At 36.6% G+C, this 14,134-nt stretch overlaps 1 protein-coding gene across 2 annotated transcripts in view; it reads right to left on the bottom strand.

Moving 5' to 3' along the window:
- Window positions 1-1,743: 1,743 nt before the first annotated feature.
- The window catches only part of LOC144958824 (dnaJ homolog subfamily C member 10-like), a 78,869-nt gene continuing 66,478 nt past the window's right edge, over window positions 1,744-14,134 (bottom strand). For both annotated transcript variants that reach the window (XM_078891043.1, XM_078891042.1), the window contains exons 18-21: window positions 7,055-7,256; window positions 5,397-5,525; window positions 2,658-2,738; window positions 1,744-1,972 (exon numbers count right to left, since the gene is read on the bottom strand). In XM_078891043.1, coding sequence (XP_078747169.1) covers window positions 1,949-1,972; window positions 2,658-2,738; window positions 5,397-5,525; window positions 7,055-7,256 — 436 coding nt within the window. In that variant the 3' untranslated portion in view covers window positions 1,744-1,948. The remainder of the gene's footprint in view (window positions 1,973-2,657; window positions 2,739-5,396; window positions 5,526-7,054; window positions 7,257-14,134) is intronic.

The raw sequence follows: 14,134 nt of genomic DNA, 5'->3' as shown, positions 1-14,134 counted from the left end.
TTTCAAATTTCAAACTGTTCCATTTCTGAACAATACGAATACCGAAACAGTTTTGTCTTATGTTTGTTTTGCATCTAGAGACAAAAATCTTAAACTTGTCCCCTCTAGTAAAAGTAATATTAGAATATGAAAAAAAAATCAGAAAAGTCTATCCTATCCAGACCATGTACCAATCTATAAACCTGAATTAAATCCCCACGAATTCTTCTATATTTCAAACTGGGTAAGTCAAGAAATTCTAACCTTTCCTTATAAGATAAATACTGTATTGTATAAATTTTTTTGGTAGCTCTCCTCTGTACACTTTCAATACTAATAGATTGTCTTTTATATAATGGGCTCCAGATGCAATTTCCGTATTCTAGAATTGGTCGAACGAGCGATTTATACAAATATAAAAATGTGGTTTTATCAAGACTTATAAAGGTTCTATATATTATTCCCATCATTTTGTTTGCACGGCTTACACAATTATCAATATGTAAATCAAAATTCAAATGTGAATCAAAAGTAACTCCCACATCCTTTTCATAAGGCACAACGGAAAGTAGATTTGACAAAGAAGTATCGGTAAAATAATTATGACATGGATTATTTTTTCCTATATGTAATACTTTACATTTCGAAACATTAAAATCCAAATGCCATGTTGTAGACCATTTGAAAAGTGAAAATATATCATTTTGTAGAATGTTATGATGTTCAGTTGTACTATAGATCTTTGTATCGTCTGCAAACAGTTTGCAGGCTGAATTTATGCCACATGGTAAATCATTTATATATAAAAGAAATAAAAGTGGTCCCAATACGCTTCCTTGGGGTACACCGCTAATTACATTCTTAAAATCCGACCCCACACCATTGACAATGACCCTTTGTATTCGATTATTAAGAAAGTCTTTAATCCAGTTAAAGATATTCCCTTTAAGTCCATATGTTTTTAGTTTAATGAATAATCTCTCATGAGGTACAGAATCAAAAGCCTTGCGGAAATCAAGATAAACAACATCAATGCATTGATCACGATCAATTAACTTGGTAAAATCCTCCATCACCTGTAAAAGTTGAGTAATGCATGATCTCTTTGATCTAAAACCATGCTGGTTATCGTTTAGCATCGTATGACTTTCAAGAAAGTCCATTATTCGGTCTTTCAAGATAGACTCCATAACCTTACAGAGTATGCATGTTAAGCTGATGGGCCTATAGTTTGCAGCATCTAGTTTGCTTCCCTTTTTATGAATGGCAGTAACATTGGCTTGTTTCCATTCAATGGGTAAGGTACCAGATTCAAGAGACTTATTATATATTGTTGATAGCGGCTGTGATATTTCAAAGGCCACTTCTTTCAGTAAACGGGGATGAAGGGAATCGGGTCCCATGCTTTTAGTCACGTCTAAATTCAACAATTTTGCAAGTATGTCTTCTTGTGTAATATAAAAATCGGGGACGTTTAATTGATTTGTAACATTGAACGTTGGTATATTTGTAGTGTCTTCTTGAACAAACACAGATGAAAAATAATTATTTAAAACATTAGCTATATCTATATCCGAAGTACCCTTGGTACCATCATCTTTCAGTAAAACACTAACACCTGGTTTTCTTTTCAACTTTCTGTTTCTCACATGATTGCTTGCATCATACAACATCTCACATGATTGCTTGCATCATACAACATCTCACATGATTGCTTGCATCATACAACATCTACATGATTGCTTGCATCATACAACATCTCACATGATTGCTTGCATCATACAACATCTACATGATTGCTTGCATCATACAACATCTCACATGATTGCTTGCATCATACAACATCTCACATCATTGCTTGCATCATACAACATCTCACATGATTGCTTGCATCATACAACATCTCACATCATTGCTTGCATCATCAACGTTCATGTTTCACAGCCAAAATGTTTGATCCGTCCCTTCATCACAATTCGTCCTTTCTCATTCTCTGTGGATTACAACGAAAAATATAAAGATCAAATTAATTATCAAATACAGTGATTATCGATAAATGTGATCAAAGCATGTTCAAAGAGGTCCCAAGCCTACAGTAACACTTAATAATGACGATAATAATAATAAAACATAATAATAATAATAATAATAATAATAATAATAATAATAATAATAATAATAATAATAATAATAATAATAATAACAACACAGCATTTAAACAAGCTGTAGAAACGCTAAAATTCTCAGATTGTAGGATGAGATGTGATCAGGTACTCATTTTACACTTGAGTATGGTGAGAAATAGTCTCAACAAAAGACTCAATTGTGTGTTCTTCACATCAGGATTTGAACCTACAGCTTACAGTTCACATCCCTATTTATATATTTTTAGACCCTATTGGCCAGTCACGGATGGATTAGACTAGAGCGTATCTCTCCCTGCCAGGCAAAGTTGTCATACCAGTAAGATCAGGGGTTCAAGCCCCCATCACCACGAAAACATTTTTCTCTATTGTCTTCTGGCACTTTTCAACTCACTTCATTTCTTGTTGTTATCAACATAAGTGCCGTGCCTGCTCCACTCACTTTTCTGTTTGACCATTGACTGTTGAATCCTTTCTACTACAACCTACATCTTTTATAAGCATCTTTCTAATCAGTGTGTAATGGGTGCCCACCTTATTCTCTGGTAAATAAGACTTGACAAACGCCACAATACTTTCAGCATCTTGACTTTGGATGTCCACACCGTAAAAGTTCTGGGGAAATATTTAAAAAATAAAGATGAATCAAATTAAACCAAAATGTTTTGAAAAATAATTATCTTCAATTTCTTAGAATAAGAACAATGACTGATTTATTGTGTGCGGCTGTTTTCTTGTCGTATGACACTCACCTTCGAATCAAAAGGTCCAAGGTTCGAATCACACTTTCAACGGCGCATAGTTGATGCCTTGGAAAAGGCTCTTTACTAACATTCTCTCATTCAACTCAAGTCTAAAAGTCTCTGTTGGAAAAAAATTGGAATATCGCCAAACAAGCGTCATGTCTCGTCCTACATGTTAAGTGTGATGTTGGCTAGGGACCCCTTGTAAAGCGCTTTGAGCACGTTTAGCAGATATAAATGCTCCAATTTATCATGAATACTTCAGTGTGATTTTTCTTGTATTATTTTATTTCTCTTTGCCCAGCACGTGCTGACAAAGGGTTTGTACCCGAATCGCCCATTGTCTGTATTATTCCCATCCAAAGCCTCTCCATTATCGTCACTCTTTTCGTTATCATTTATTCAACCTTTCCAAAAGGATATTTAAACAAACCTGGAATTGAAAATTCCATGCAAAATGATTTTGTGAAAGAACTGGACTGAAGATAATGGCTTCTCATTTGTTAGACTGAGGACAGGGCATTGTGTACTGAAACACCAATTTATGTACCGTGACTGCGACCTGTTGGGGGGCACTAAAACTAAAACTAAGACTAAGGCCAGCCCCCGAATGTGTCCCCCTGATTGAAAATTATTAAACAAATATGCTAAAATGTACATCATTTGATGGATCTCAGTCTTCCCCAGACTTGAGACAAAGAACATTCGACAGGTGATTTCAATGTCCTGATATATCGTAGAAAGAAAGTCTTAGACGATGTGTATAATACCTTTATCTTTTTCTAAAGTGTGGGCAAGAATGAAATATATCAAATGATGTTAATTGTACCGTATTTGTTTCATATATTTCAATCTGGCGGGCACATTTGGGGGCTGGTCTTCTTTTAGTCATCCCCTATCAGGTCTTCATCACTCCATTCCACGGTACTCCCATGGCCGTGGCGAGTCTGGCATGTGCTCTTGACAAAATGTGTGCTGATCTGGCAAAAACCCATCGGGTGTCGGAAATATTTGATTCCATTTTATCACATATTTGAATAGAGGTTCTCATGCAGCTTGAATGTTTGTCATTATTTTAAACAGGGCCCAAGGTATTCACAGGGCCCAAGGTGTTCACAGGGCCCAAGGTATTCACAGGGCCCAAGGTATTCACAGGGCCCAAGGTATTCACAGGGCCCAAGGTGTTCACATGGCCCAATGTATTTACAGGACCCAAGGTATTCACAGGGCCCAATGTATTCACAGGGCCCAATGTATTCACAAGGCCCAAGGTATTCTCAGGGCCCAAGGTTTATAATATACTGAATTCCGTAAATATACTGAGGCTGGTTTATAATACACTGAATTCTGTAAATATACTGAGGCTGGTTTATATTATACTGAATTCTGTAAATATACTGAGGCTGGTTTATAATACACTGAATTCCGTAAATATACTGAGGCTGGTTTATAATACACTGAATTCCGTAAATATACTGAGGCTGGTTTATAATACACTGAATTCCGTAAATATACTGAGGGTGGTTTATAATATACTGAATTCCGTAAATATACTGAGGCTGGTTTATAAAATACTGAATTCCGTAAATATACTGAGGCTGGCTTATAATATACTGAATTCCGTAAATATACTGTGGCTGGTTTATAATACACTGAATTCCGTAAATATACTGAGGCCGGTTTATAAATACTGAATTCCGTAAATATACTGAGGCTGGTTTATAATAAACTGAATTCTGTAAATATACTGAGGCTGGTTTATAATATAATGGATTCCATAAATATACTGAGGCTGGTTTATAATATACTGAATTCTGTAAATATACTGAGGCTGGTTTATAATATAATGGATTCCGTAAATATACTGAGGCTGGTTTATAATAAACTGAATTCTGTAAATATACTGAGGCTGGTTTATAATATAATGGATTCCATAAATATACTGAGGCTGGTTTATAATATAATGGATTCCATAAATATACTGAGGCTGGTTTATAATATAATAGATTCCATAAATATACTGAGGCTGGTTTATAATATAATAGATTCCATAAATATACTGAGGCTGGTTTATAATACAATGGATTCCATAAATATACTGAGGCTGGTTTATAATATAATAGATTCCATAAATATACTGAGGCTGGTTTATAATATAATAGATTCCATAAATATACTGAGGCTGGTTTATAATACAATGGATTCCATAAATATACTGAGGCTGGTTTATAATACAATGGATTCCATAAATATACTGAGGCTGGTTTATAATACAATGGATTCCATAAATATACTGAGGCTGGTTTATAATACAATGGATTCCATAAATATACTGAGGCTGGTTTATAATATACTGGATTCCGTAAATATACGAAAGTTGGCAACCTTGACAGTTTTATCCATCATATCTTGACCAAAAAAAAAAAAAAAAAGTTGAAAAAATTCAAAAATGGGAAACTGACTTTTCATGTTGGTGAGTGCAATCCACAAGACAACATCAACAACTGATCCGCCTGTCCGATTCCCTTACCTGTTTGACACCTGTCTGACTTCCCCTGTAAAACCTGACAGTGGGATAAGCATTGACCCCTGCCCTTTGACACACATGGGGATGCCTGTCACAGTCCACTTTACCTGCATGGCCAATGCCTTCTAGGAGCTGGGAAATGAATTTACAAAAAACAACAATAGAAGAAATAGTCAATCCCAGCCAGTGGAATCAATGGTTATCTGCAGTTTTAAATAGATAACTATGATTGCTTGTTACCCTTTGGATGGGACTTTGTAACCAGCTATGACAAGTTGGGGCCCCGATAGCTCAGTTGGTAGAGCACTCACTTCACAAGCATGTGATCGATCCGGGTGCAGTCAAGATTTTTTTCTGACCCCCCCCCCCCCCCTGTGTATTGTCCGTTTCACGCTATAGAAATCAGGATAAGCTCTGGCCCCAAGGGCCTTACTGCTGGGAATGACTCCTTTCTTTCTTGTCATGATATTATTTGGTATATTGGTCTGAATCATGGTGACAAATTAGGGAGCCAGCACTGATAGGTCCTTGGTTTGAGTCTAACAGCTGACTGTGGCTATGTGGTCTAGTGGTATGACACTCGCTTTCAGATCAGAGGGTCCGGAGTTCGAGCCTTGCTCATGCATAGTTGAGTCTTTGGAAAAGGCTCTTTACTCATATTCTCTCACCGTACTTAGGTGTAAAATGAGTACTGGGCCGTTAACAGCGTTATCTCTGTCGGAAAAAAAAATGTCACGTCCTACATGTTAAGTGTTGCTGTTGTCCAGGGACCACTTGTAAAGCGTTTTGAGAATGTTTAGTAGATATTGCGCTATATGAAAGTTCAATTTTAAAAAGTTCATTCAAAGGTTTAGCACGCTGTTTGTGTTATCTGCCTTGCTGAATCATTGGACACATAACATGCAGAATGACGCCTGTTAGGCGATAATACCATTTTTTTTCTGACAGAGATAACGCTGTTAGCAGCCAGGTTCTCATTTTACACCAATATCCATTAAATGTACTCAAAGCGCTTTGAGCACGTTTAGTGGATATTGCGTTATATAAAAAAAGCTCAAGATTTTAAACTCTGTGCGATGCAAAGCTGAGTCCTTGAAAAAGGATGTTTACTCATATCTCTCACCGTACTCAGGTGTAAAATGCGTACCCGGTCAATTGCAGTCTCTGTCAAAAAAAACAAATAAAAAATTGTAATCAAACCTCAAAATTGTCATGTCTCATCTGACAGAGTAAGTGTTGCTGTTAGATTGGGACCCCATGTAAAGCGCTATGAGTACGTTTAAAGAATGTTGCTCAATATAAAAACTCATTTTTTAAAAATAAATAAATTAAATCTTTAAAACATAAAATTCCCTTTATTCATCCCATAGGGGGAATTTTTCTCTAGGATCTATTCCAAGGGAAGACTGGAATAATCCAGGCGTCAGCCGCAGTGCAGCGCCACAAATTGAGCTAAGGCGAGGTGACTTGCTCAAGGACACCTAGCGCAGTGGGTGATCGAACTCGGTACCTTTCAGGTACAAAGCAAAGACCATACTGCTGAGCCAAGCTCTCCTCAAGTGTTGCTGTAAGATTGGGACCCCATGTAAAGCGCTTTGAGTACGTCTAAAGAATATTGCTCAATATAAAAGCTCAAATTTCTTTTAAAAGACGGAACTTACCTCAGCCACCCGCTCAAATTCAGGCTTGAAGACCTGACAATGCCCACACCAGGGGGCGTAGAAGTCAACGATCCAGGGTTCCTCACTATACAGAACATCCCGGACAAAATTCTCAGAGGTCAAGGTCTTGACCTTGCTGGGAAGGTTGTCGTGGACCCAGGCGTGCAAGGACGATGCATCTCGGTGCCAGCCATCGTAATGCCTGGGGATTTAAATGTTCAAGGTCACAGCACAGTTGTCATGTTACAGCCTGTGGATTTAAAAGTTCAAGGTCAAGCACAGTTGTCATGTTATAGCCTGGGGATTTAAAAGTTCAAGGTCACAGCACAGTTGTCATGTTATACCTGACCTGGTTACTCTCTCTCTCTCTCTCTCTGTGGCATATCACTTGGACGTAGCCTCCCACACAGTCCTTCGGAAGAAGTCTCTGTCTTGTGCCCATCTGCCACATTCCGTCACGCCGTTGTTGAGCCTTTCCTGTATATCCTGTTGCCATCTTCTTTGTGGTCTTCCTCTGCCTCTTTTGCCCTCCGCCATGCCCTCCAGTACATCTCTCTCTAGTGTGTCGTGTCTTTTCAGGTGCCCAAAGTAATTGAGTTTCAGCTTTTTTATCTTACTCATTAGCAGGGACTTTTTTAGTCCTAGTGTTTTCATGATGTTTGCATTGCTTTCTTTGTTTGTCCACGGGATGCGTAAGATTTTTCTATAGCATTTCATTTCGAAGGCGGTTATTCTCTTTTCTGATTCTTTGGTTATAGACCATGTCTCGCATCCATATAATGCAGTGGGAAAAATACAGGATGTTAGGATCTTCATTTTCACTCTGACTTCCTCGCTCATCCAAATTGCCATCATTTTGTTTAGTTTGTTGCTTGCAATTGTAAGTCTTCTCCTGATATCTGGTGCCGATTTTCCATTGGCTTCTATTTGTGCTCCAAGGTAAATGAAATTTGTAACATTTTCCAGTTGTTCTCCTTCTATTTCGACCTGAGCAGTGCTGCTTTTATCTGTGCTCATTATTTTTGTTTTCTTTGCGTTTAATAATAGGTCTTTGTCTTCACTATGTTTTTTTACCGATTTTACTAGTTTGTTGAGACCTGTTGATGTTGTTGACAGTAGCGCCGTGTCGTCTGCATATCGTAGGTTAGAGATCTTCCTGCCATTTATCTTCACGGCACTGTACTCTTCATCTTTTTCTTGCCACTGATGGAACCAAATGGAGATGAACTACCACCCCTACGAAGCAAAGTAGAATGGGCAATTAAACAGCTCCCAACAGGCAAATCAGCAGGAAACGATGAAATATCGGGAGAAATGATCAAAGCTAGTGGAGACGAGGGGACTGCATTATATCACACTCTCTGTAAAATGATATGGCACGAAGAACGATGGCCAAATGAATGGACAAAGGCTGTATTTATACCAATCCCCCAAAAAAGGAGACCTACAGCTATGCACAAATTACAGGACGATATCACTCATCAGCCATGCAAGCAAGATCTTACTGAAAATTATTTTGAAGAGATTAGAGAACGTGGTGAAGGAAGAAGTCAGCCAAACTCAAGCAGGCTTTAGACCAAACAGGGGAACAAGAGACCAAATATTTAATATCAGGACACTGATTGAAAAAAGCAGGGAGGCAAACATAGATCTACACATGTGCTTCATAGATTACAGCAAAGCGTTTGACTGCGTAAATCACGAACAAATAGTAACAACTTTGAAGAACTTAAACTGCCACTACAAAATAGTCAACCTCATAAACAATCTTTACCAACAACAGACAGCATCGGTTAGCCTAGAATATGGACTTACAAAATGGTTCCCAATAAAGCGGGGAGTGAGGCAGGGGTGCATCTTTTCTCCTTCACTATTCAGCCTATACCTGGTTACTATTACGTAAAAATTCAAAAATTCGTAGAACTGCAAAATGTCTCCAATTTCAAAACTTCATGAGCATCTCTAAGTCATTTAAAACTATGAACTAGCTAAGGGTTTTTTTATGAAATACACCAGGCTGAAATCCCAAATCCAATTTAATATGCCAGATTTTTATGATTGATTCTTGCCATTAACACTAACAATGAATACCTGTTTCCAAAAATAGCCAATCAAAGCTGTTGTGTACAACCATGTAGATATGATATTTCACCATGATTTAATCATTACGCGTATAGTAACATTCTGACATAAATATGTGATGATAAAAATAGGTTATGGAGAAGTGTAGATATGATATTTCATCATGATTTAATCATTACGCGTATAGTAACATTCTGACATAAATATGTGATGATAAAAATAGGTTATGGAGAAGTGTAGATGTGATATTTCATCATGATTTAATCATTACGCGTATAGTAACATTCTGACATAAATATGTGATGATAAAAATAGGTTATGGAGAAGTGTAGATGTGATATTTCATCATGATTTAATCATTACGCGTATAGTAACTTTCTGACATAAATATGTGATGATAAAAATAGGTTATGGAGAAGTGTAGATGTGATATTTCATCATGATTTAATCATTACGCGTATAGTAACTTTCTGACATAAATATGTGATGATAAAAATAGGTTATGGAGAAGTGTAGATATGATATTTCATCATGATTTAATCATTACGCGTGTAGTAATTTTCTGACATAAATATGTGATGATAAAAATAGGTTATGGAGAAGTGTAGATATGATATTTCATCATGATTTAATCATTACGCGTATAGTAATAATAATAATAATAATAATAATGCTGAAAACTTATATAGCGCTATAACTCCGAGACACCAGACTCTAAGCGCCTAAATTACAAATTACTTTGGCTGAAACATACTCATTCACACACACAAGCACACACACACACACACACATACACACACACAACACAACACACAACACAAACCAAACCTATCTTGCTTCTCATACCATCTACTAAAATCGAAACAAATATGTTTTAAGCGAACGTTTAAAAATAGACAAAGATTCTTTTTCACGAATGCTCTGCGGTAAGGCGTTCCAAATAGAGGGTCCGAAATGAGAAAAGGATCTCATTCCAGCATTTTTTCCGAATTCGAGGGACAACTAGTTTTGTGGAATCACTGGCCGAACGTAAGGGGCGGGGTTTTGAATATCTTTCAATTAGTTCTGAAAGGTAGGAAGGGGCAGTACCTTCAAGACAACGATACACTAAAACACAAGCTTTGAATTTAATTCTTTTCTCAACAGGCAGCCAATGCAGGTCATGAAGTAGAGGTCCGGCAGAGTCGCACCTACGCTTCATAAATACTAGTCTGGCAGCGCTGTTTTGGACAATCTGAAGACGTTTCAGATTGTATTGCGAAACGCCAAACAACAGAGCATTACAATAATCCAATTTCGATAGTACGAGGGACACAACCAGGTGCTTGGTCACATCCTCAGATATGAACCGTCTAATGGAAGCAATCTTTTTTAGTTGGAAAAAGAGAGATCTAACCAAATTATTAACCTGATGCTCCATCGACAGTCCAGAGTCTAAGAATGTGCCAAGGTTTTTCACTTTGTCAACAATTTGAATAGAGGCATCCCCCAACTTCAAATCTGTTTCACTTTTCCACTTCCTGTTCCCCACATACAGCACCTCCGTCTTATCATCATTCAGTTTCAGTCTGTTCTCATTCATCCATTTCTTAACACTTTGGATACAATTTTTACTATTGGCTGATACTTCTTGTAAATTTCTCATATTGGAAACGCAGTACAATTGCGTATCATCAGCGTATTGATGGTAAGACAGACCAAAACTTCTGATGATTTTAGACAGAGGGCCAACGTACAAAACAAAAAGAACGGGTCCAAGTACTGAACCCTGGGGAACCCCACAATCAAGAAAGATTTCCTCCGATCTATATTCATCCACCGTAATAATCTGTTTACGATTAAACAAATATGACCTAAACCAATCAAGCGCTGCACCAGACACGCCATAAGTAATTTCAAGACGTTTGAGAAGAAGATTGTGATCAATAGTATCAAAAGCAGACGATAGGTCAAGCAAATTCAGCAAAGAACATGAACCATTGTCTATAACAGAGAGGAGATCATTAACAACCCTAACAAGTGCGGTTTCCGTCGAATGATGTTGCCTATAAGCAGACTGAAATTTTTCTTCAAGACAATTATTTTTAAGATGAGACAGTAATTGTTTCAAAACAAGCTTTTCTAAGATCTTAGAGAGAAAAGGAAGATTAGAGACAGGGCGATAGTTTTTTAAGTTCTCTTTATCGAGATCAGGTTTTTTCAAAAGAGGTTTGACATGAGCAACTTTGTAAATGTCTGGTACAGCACCTGACTGCAACGAATTATTAACAATACATGTAAATGGTGTTAAAATTACATCAATGCATTTTTTTAAAATGGCAGTATTTAAGGGGTCTAAATCACAACTTTTAGTTGGAGACGACATAATGCAATCACGTAAGTCAGCTTCAGTAATCTTTGAAAAATGTGTTAACGAATCACCATGAAACTTGTCAAATGTTGTAGGGATCGATTCAGACGAGAGTTCCTTCCTGATGGTATCCGTTTTTTCTTTAAAATATTGACCAAAGCGAGTTGGTAGATCTGCACGATCGATTAAAGATGGGAGAGCTGGTTGCGTCTGTTGTCCCAGCAGTTCCTTGGTCAAGGCAAAGAATTGTCTCGAACGTCCCACGTTTTTGAGGCTTTCTTCATAGAATTTCTTTTTGGCCCTGAAATTGACGGCTTTTGCATCATTTCTAGCCGCGATGTATCGCTTCTTATCGACAGCATCTCTGGACTTGAGCCATTTTCTTTCTGCCCGCCTCCTGGCTAATCCATTCAATTTTATTTCGGTATTATACCAGGGTGCTTGACGTCTCACTTTTACTGCTCTAGTTGTTAAGGGAGCATGCTTGTCCACCGTACCAACAATTGACTCGTGGAGACCATTCGCATCATGTTTATTTTTAACGTTATGGTCAAGGTCTTGTTTAAAAATGTTCATGTTTATATTCTTCAAATTACGAGATGTTATCATCTTTTTTACTTCGTGCTTCATTGGAAATAAAACGCAAAACACAATTAAATGATGGTCAGAGATTAATTTATCAATATTTGAGACAGATGAAGAGAGAGAATGTTCAATGTCTGTAATGACATGATCTATTGTGTGGCCATGGTTGTTTGTAGGACCGCTTACAAGTTGAATATAGTTGTTTGTGTCAATAATCTCCCGAAATACTTTCGATTCATTTTTGTTTCCGAAATAATCAATGTTAAAATCACCCATAAAAATATTATGCTTTTTGTTAATGGATTGCATAGACATAAATTCTCCGAACTCAGATAAAAAATCAATTGTTGATATTTTGTTTTGTTGGCTTGGTGGTGGGCGGTAGACACAGTGAAACGACTTTTTAAAATTATTTTCATGAATGGCAAATCCAGCGTATTCAAAACTTCTAAAATTATCATGGTGAAATGATATCTTGTCAAAGAGTGACAAGTTGTAAATAATTGCAATACCACCTCCTTTCCTCCCAATGCGTGGAAATGATTTAATACAAAAGCCTTCGGGTGTAATTGCTTTCATAATTGGATCATCATATGAATGATTAAGCCATGTTTCCAAGATGACAAAAATATTAATTTTATGATCTTCAATAATGTCGATTATGTCTTGAGTTTTATTACGACACGATCTAACATTTAGTAATCCAATTTTTAAACTGGTATGATCACTACGTGCAGGTTGTTGTTGTTGTTGTTGTTGTTGTTGTTGTTGTTGTTGTTGTTGTTGTTGTTGCTCAAGACGGTGCTGTGGCTGCGAGTTGTTGTCATGGTGGTCGTTAATTTCATACTGACTGTCACGGACAGTGTTGACATTTGATAAGGAACGGTGAGGATTACTCATTGAAGTGATTAGATTGGATGGGGGACGAGTGTTGATAAATTGAAGCGAGGATCGAGGTCGTAGGGGGAGCGGGCGTGGGGTTGGCCGATGACCAATGACGGTGGTTATAGGGCGTTGTTTTCGTCTACCCCCTATGAGTCTGTTCACAAAATTAGTATTATACATAGATCGATGTACACGGTAGTTGTTAAAAGTTGTAAAATATAGCACAGTGAATAAAGTTTCCAATATGGCTGTAAACAAATAGCAGTTTAAAACTATGTTCGACTTTGGAAAATCCATACTTAAATTTTAAAATTTTAGAAAAATCCTCTGTTAGAAATCGTTAAAATGTATATCAATAAAACCACAAGACTATCACAAATCAGATGGTATTAAAATCCAGGCGAAATGTCAGATAAAAATCACTCAAAACACGTAAATGAAAGAGCCAACAAAAACAAGACTCGCCGGTCAGGCGTGTTACAATACCAAAATGTAACATTCTGACATAAATATGTGATGATAAAAATAGGTTATGGAGAAGTGTAGATATGATATTTCATCATGATTTAATCATTACGCGTATAGTAACATTCTGACATAAATATGTGATGATAAAAATAGGTTATGGAGAAGTGTAGATATGATATTTCATCATGATTTAATCATTACGCGTGTAGTAACTTTCTGACATAAATATATGATGATAAAAATAGGTTATGGAGAAGTGTAGATGTGATATTTCATCATGATTTAATCATTACGCGTGTAGTAACTTTCTGACATAAATATATGATGATAAAAATAGGTTATGGAGAAGTGCCAGATGAAAACAGGGAATACAAAGTCATGGGGTCAGTGCCCAATTCAGGATCCAATTGACACGACACCAGTATATAAATCCTACTTTGAACATCTTAAATGATCAAAGACTTACCAGCCAATATTCACTGAATAAAATGTTTTTGTTTTTATGGGTTTTAGGGCACATTTAACACAATTAGGCCATTTCAGGGATAAACTGAATATATATATATAAATTGAATCGTGTTGGATACAAATATGGTATATTATATATATATATATATATATATATATATATATATATATATATATATATATATATATATATATATATATATATATATATATATATATATATATATATGAGTGTTGATGGG

Source organism: Berghia stephanieae, chromosome 13 (assembly GCF_034508935.2).
Source record: "Berghia stephanieae isolate SIO BIC M18660-M18661 chromosome 13, UCSD_Bste_1.3, whole genome shotgun sequence".
NCBI classification, from domain to species: domain Eukaryota; kingdom Metazoa; phylum Mollusca; class Gastropoda; order Nudibranchia; family Aeolidiidae; genus Berghia; species Berghia stephanieae.
Note: the sequence above shows the minus strand (reverse complement) of the source record. Positions and strands in the feature narration are given on the sequence as shown.